Source organism: Gekko japonicus, unplaced genomic scaffold (genome assembly GCF_001447785.1).
Source record: "Gekko japonicus isolate JY-2015 unplaced genomic scaffold, Gekko_japonicus_V1.1 scaffold2437, whole genome shotgun sequence".
Taxonomy (NCBI): Eukaryota; Metazoa; Chordata; class Lepidosauria; order Squamata; family Gekkonidae; genus Gekko; species Gekko japonicus.
Window position 1 is genome coordinate 227,847 of NW_015176048.1, and position 6,000 is coordinate 233,846.

Genomic DNA, 6,000 nt, shown 5'->3' on the forward strand with positions numbered 1-6,000 from the left:
CCTACCGAGACTGGAAGCAGCTCACCAGGGTTTCAGGCAAAGGTCTTTCACATCATCTACTGCAGAGGTGTCAAACTCATTTGTTACGAGGGCCGGATCTGATATTAAATGTCTCTTTGCCGGGCCGGGCCACGTGCGCCATAAAATGTTATGCCAGGTACCGGAGATAGAAACTGTATAAAGGACAGCAGCTGGTAAGCTCTGAGTCGGTGTGTCCTCAGTGCAAGGCCCTCTGGGGTGGGAGTAGAGATGTAAAGTTTCCGGAAATTTTGAAGCTCGGGGAAAAACCCAGGGTTTTTTTCGGGGGGGGGGACGGAATTTTTTGGAAAAATGGGGGGAAATGCTACATTAGCACTTCTTTTTTCTTTTCCAGATTGAAAGTCATTCTGTTACTTTAGGAACATACAATATGACTATGGACAATTTTACTTGGCATGAAATTACCACAAGCATATTAAAATAGTGTATCCAAACAATTATTGTGGGTGGGTGGGGGGAAGTAAAGAACCAGATTAGTAGTAATTAAATTATTATTTTCACAAAGGTTATAAAGATAAACTAATGTAGCTAAATGATTCAGTTTTCTGGAATCAGATAAATGAAAACTCTTCACCTTTTTAAATTAAGTATATACTTTCAGGTCCTTTTTGTTGCTCTGTATTTTCTTCCAATGATTTGAGACCTAGTGAAGCCTGAGAGCCAGTATACCCACCCACATGCAAAAAGAAAACTGAAACCTTTTTATTTTCTTGTGTCAACAGCACCTCCTAAAGGAAGAAATGCATCTTGTCCTTGCATTGGAGAGTTCAGTTTGTAACCTAGGACTTGCTTGTCCTCAGTGCACGGAAATTAGATCAGTCTGATACCATACATATTTCTTAGAAATGATTTGGAAAATATTTGAACACCTTGTTCTGAAATATTTTATTCATCATGTTAAAATAAAATGTTCCATAATCAATTTTTTCCCCTTTTCTTTTTTCAATTTTTCAGAAAAAAACAAAAAAGCCTTCAGGAAAAAAACAGGGAAAACACGTTCCCCCCCCTGAATTTTTCCGGTTTTTTCCCGGGCCTTCACATCTCTAGGGACCTGTCCCCCTGCCACCCCTTAACTCCAGAGAGGAATTTTTAGGAACTGGTTTCTTGCTTTCGTTCCCCGGCCCAGATCTTTGCAAAACAAAGAGATGGGCTAAGCCTAAGCAGTGTGTGTGTGGTGTGTGGTGTGTGTGTGTGTGTGTGTGTGTGTGTGTACTGGATGAAACCTAGGTATTCTTACAAGAAACAACACAAATACAGAAAAATAAAGTCACAGTAGTACAGAGAAGTAAAGTCCCAAAAATATCAATGTGTCTCACTCCTGTTGTATTATAATTTCATAGCCCAACTCGACATGCATACATCATGGAGTGGACTCATGTAGTTCCAGGAGGATCCAAATAATCTTGAAATCCACAAGCCATCAGCGACGCGTAGTCCGGATGCAAGCTGCCGCGTTTCAAATGATTCTTTTTCAACTCCCGAAGGCTACAGTGGGACCCAATCTCAGTAGTAGTGCCGGCAGAAATCCGTTTAATCAGTCACAACTACATGAGTCCACTCCATGATGATGTCTGCATGCCAAGTTGCACTCTGAATTTAGGCAGATCCTGAGCAGGAGGGGATGACAGGGAAAGAAAGAGGGAAACGAAAACTTTAAAAAAAAAACACCCAAAAAATGAATTAAGAACCCGAAAGGTTAAATGAATACAAATTAGGGGGCCTAATGTTTAAAATCAATAAATATACAATGTAAGTATTACAGATTATCGAAAATACATTGCACCATTTTGGTTATATGTACCTTATTTGGGCACAAGGCAATGGCACATGAGGCTTCTACAGGACCTCCTTGCCTTGTGTCTTTGACGTTTATCAGAACATAATTTCCTCTTGGTCCTCCGATATTGATTAATATTAGCGTTGCCGTAATTGAGCCGATGGGCAACATTTATGCTTGACCACTGAAGAAGGCCGATAGGCCGAAACGCGTCTGTTTTAGGGTTACATGAGGTCCCAACTGTACATATTGTACAATTTATAATTCTTATTGAGGCTATATTTGGGCCTCTGATTGTTTTTATATTAATTTGTAATAAATGCATGTATTTTTGATGATTTGTAATATTTGGGCAGGAAGGGGTGAGCCAGTGGTCAGCTCTCACGGCCCTTTCTTATTGGGGGGCTGTGGCTCCGTGGTAGAGCCTCTGCTTGGCATGCAGAAGGGTCCCAGGTTCAATCCCCGGCATCTCCAATTAAAAGATCGTGATGTGAAGACCTCCGCCTGAGACCCTGGACAGCCACTGGCAGTCTGAGTAGACCATACTGACTTTGGTGGACCAAGGGGTCTGATTCAGTAGAAGGCAGTTCCATGTGTGTGTTCGTATTCACCCAGGGAAATACCGATCGCCACTTTGGGGTCAGGAAGGAATTTTCCTGCAGGCCAGACTGGCCCAGGGATCCGGGAGGTATTTTGCCTTCCTCCGGGCATAGGGCAGGAGTCCCTGGTGGGGAGTGGGGGGGGGAGTAGTTATCAGTTTCCTGCATTGTGCAAGGAGTTAGACTAGATTACCCTTGGGGTCCCTTCCAGCTCTGCAATTTTATGTTTCTCCTTATTAAGCTCCACTAGAAACGGGTCCTGTTTTTAAAATCTTTTATGTAAGCCGCCCTGAGCCATGCCTCGGCGGGAAGGGCGGGGTAGAAATCCAATAAATAAATAAATCAGCAGCCCCAGTTGCCGGACGGAAACCGATGTAGTATCGACTCCACCACTAGAGGGAGCAGAACAGATCAAGATGGGTCACCGTTGTCAGTCTGTCTGTAGCAGTAGAAAAGAGCAAGAGTCCAGGAGGACCTTAAAGACCAACGGATTTTGTGGCAGGGGAGGGGCTTTCCTGGGTCCCTTCTGCAGAGAAGATGAGCAGTGAGTGACCCCCTCGCAAGCTCCTGTGCTGCCGCAAATTTTGCTGGTCTTTAAGAGACTCCTTGACTCTTGCTCATTTCTACATGGGGAACAGAACCCCCATCCCCTGAAGGAACAGGAACTTACAAGTAAGGAACGTGGGAATGGAGAAAAGCCCACAGTGAGGAGGGCCCTGATCTGCCACAGTTCCTCCAATTGCTCCTAACACTCAGGCCTTGAGCCTGTACGATCCGCTGGCCCCAACTTACATCAAGCCCCTTCAGCCAGTTTGGTGTCGTGGTTAAGTGTGTGGACTCTAATCTGGGAGAACCGGGTTTGATTCCCCACTCCTCCACATGCAGCTGCTGGATGACCTTGGGCAAGCCATAACTCTGGCACAGCTGTTCTTGAAAAAGAGCAGATTCTGTCAAGAGCTCTCTCAGCCCCGCCTACCTCACAGGGTGTCTGTTGCAGGGAGGGGAAGGAAAAGGAGTTTGTAAGCCGCTCTGAGACTCCTTCGGGTAGTGAAGGGCGGGGCATAAATCCAATCTCTTCTTCTTCTGTGTTGAGTCAGAAACACGTCCCCCTGAGGGCAGTGGTTCCTGCTCAAAAGTAAGCATGCACAGGATTGTAGCCCCAAACAGGTTTGCCTTCGGAAGCCATCGCAATGTGGGAAAGTCCAGTCCGAGGGCTGCAAGGGAGCCCGGGCCCACCCTTTTCTTCTCTCCCTCCCCTCTGCCTGCAGACTCTGCCTTGGAGCCCTGCGGAGAAGGTCGCCCGGAACATCGGTCTTCGCTTCCGTTTTGCACATGATCTGAAGGACGTGCCCCCTTCCTCTCCCTTTGGCTTCTCGCCCTCGAAGGACCAGGCCTCTGAGGTCTGGAGACGCCGGACTCACCTCTCCCCAAAGACACGCCTTCCCTGCATTTGAGAGGGGGGACTTTCTGAGAGACTGAGGGAAGCCCCTTCCGCAAGCAGGAAAACTTGAACCTGGGGGGGAGGGGAGGGAGGGGGCAGCGAGGAGCGCCAGCCATCCTGGCCCCGGGTTCGGATCATACAGCTAAACCTCCACGCCAAAGATGCGCCCTTGAACCGGCTTCGTACCCACAGCGCTCTGCGGCCGACTCCTGGATATGGAAGTGCGTGGAAAGGAAGCAGCTGGGGAGGGGGGAGGTCATGAACCTGCGGCCGGGGGGGATGCCTCCCTTGCCCCCCCCCACCCCCCAGAAGATTTGCTGAGTCCTCGGCCAGGCCCAACAAGGAAAAGAGGGCAGGAGTCATCCGACACGTCACCCGCTCACCCACCCCCCGGCAAACTGGCGACCCCAAGACTTGTGCTTCAAGAGCTGGGGGGCAGGGGGGGGAGCAGTGTTTTTTTTAAAAAAGAGACTCTTAGCAGCATCACTCACGATCCGGAGCACGTTGCCTCCCCGAGAGGTGGCTGGACGACGCCCCCTCCGTTTGTTAACTGCGTCCATTCCGTTTATACAAAGGAACCCCTCGGTTTGTGTATTGGTCTTATTAATGGGGGGTGGGATGAAAACATACTGGGGACCGTAGCGCCACTGAAATGCCCGCCCCCCTCGCCCCTTCCCCCCTTCCTTTTTCAGACCCCCCCTCCTGCCCCTCCCACCGTCTTGTTTTGTAAGGCTCCGCCTCCCTCTCGCTCTCCCCGCCTCTTCCTTCCCGCCCTGCCCACTCCCCCTCGTCTCTCTCTGGTTCAAAGTGCAGTATTTAATACCGTACATCCTGTTAGTCCAAACGACGATATGCTGTATTTGAACTTTTTATAGATGTATATAAAAAAATTTCCAAAAAAAAAAATCACACACACGCACATCCTGGGGAAAAAAATGTGCATATACACACTTGGGACAGAGGTTGTTCATTAAATGTGACCGTTTCATTATGACCTTTGTTAGCGTGGTGACTGGGAGGTGGTGGGCGTGTCTTCCCCTAGAGGTCTTCAGTTCAGGCGTTCAGAACGGAGCCGTCCATAGACTTATGAATGCCGGTTGAAGAGGGAATTTGAAATGGCAGCTATGATCCGTCTTTGGGCCAGGACTCGCCCCAAAATCTGTTTCACTCTAGCTCAGTGCAGCAGGGGTCCCGAACCTTTTCGAGCCTGGGGGCGCTTTTGGAATTCTGACACAGCATCATGGATGCGGCCACAAAATGGCTGCCCCGGGAGGCGGAGCCAGCCACAAGACGGCTGCCGCAGCTTACCTTCAATCACTTGGTGAAGATCTTTGTGTTGTGGTGGCAGCTGTTGCCCAAGCAACATTTTTTAAAAAACTATTTATTTATTTATTAGTTTTATTTATATCCCGCCCTCCCAAAGGCTCAGGGCGGCTCACATGCGGCAAAGCCGAGTGCAAAATACAATACAATATATAATAAATAAAACATTTAAAATCACAATAAAACCTTCCAATAGTATGGGGCTATACCTATATTAATCATGCAAAATGGGGACAATCCCCCCCCCCAGGTCTGCACAGCCAATCAAATCCCCAGTGGCCAATGAAAACCCTTGCTGGGTAGAAGCCCCACATGGCCCGCCCACTTTCTCAAACCATTTGTTGGGCAGCAGAAAGAGTTCTGGCGGGCACCATGTTGAGGGGCCCCTGGCTTAGTGTTAGATAAGGTTGCTAACTGCCCTGGAGGAAAAAAATCCCTGTCTGTTTCATCGTGGCTTCATGGTAATGTGGGCTTTTTGCCTCCCTAACATGAAAAGCATCTGCTGCCCGTTTAATGCATTAATCCTCTGTCGGGGGGACCAGACCTTTCCCTTCAAGATCAGTTGGCAACTCTCGCCCCAAGAGGACTGACACAAAAGAGCCTCTTATCTCTTGCTGCCCTGGGACTGCCGTTCGAGCTACTGAGGGGCAACGCAGCCAAGGCAGGGTACGGCAGAATCAGATGCCCCATGTGAGGGGGTCGTGATTGGTGGGGTGGACGTCCACCGTCTGAGAGATAGGAACCATCCCAAATTCAGTCCGGGCGTCTGCAGCCAAAAAGACTCTGCAGACTATGCCAGAGTACCAGCTGTCGGGGGGGGG

The 6,000-nt window shown here is 48.8% G+C and overlaps 1 protein-coding gene across 1 annotated transcript in view; it reads left to right on the top strand.

Moving 5' to 3' along the window:
- The window catches only part of LOC107123429 (ciliary neurotrophic factor receptor subunit alpha-like), a 206,428-nt gene extending 202,559 nt beyond the window's left edge, over window positions 1-3,869 (top strand). Inside the window, exon 11 of the mRNA XM_015426676.1 lies at window positions 3,684-3,869. Coding sequence (XP_015282162.1) covers window positions 3,684-3,869 — 186 coding nt within the window. The remainder of the gene's footprint in view (window positions 1-3,683) is intronic.
- Window positions 3,870-6,000: the final 2,131 nt, after the last annotated feature.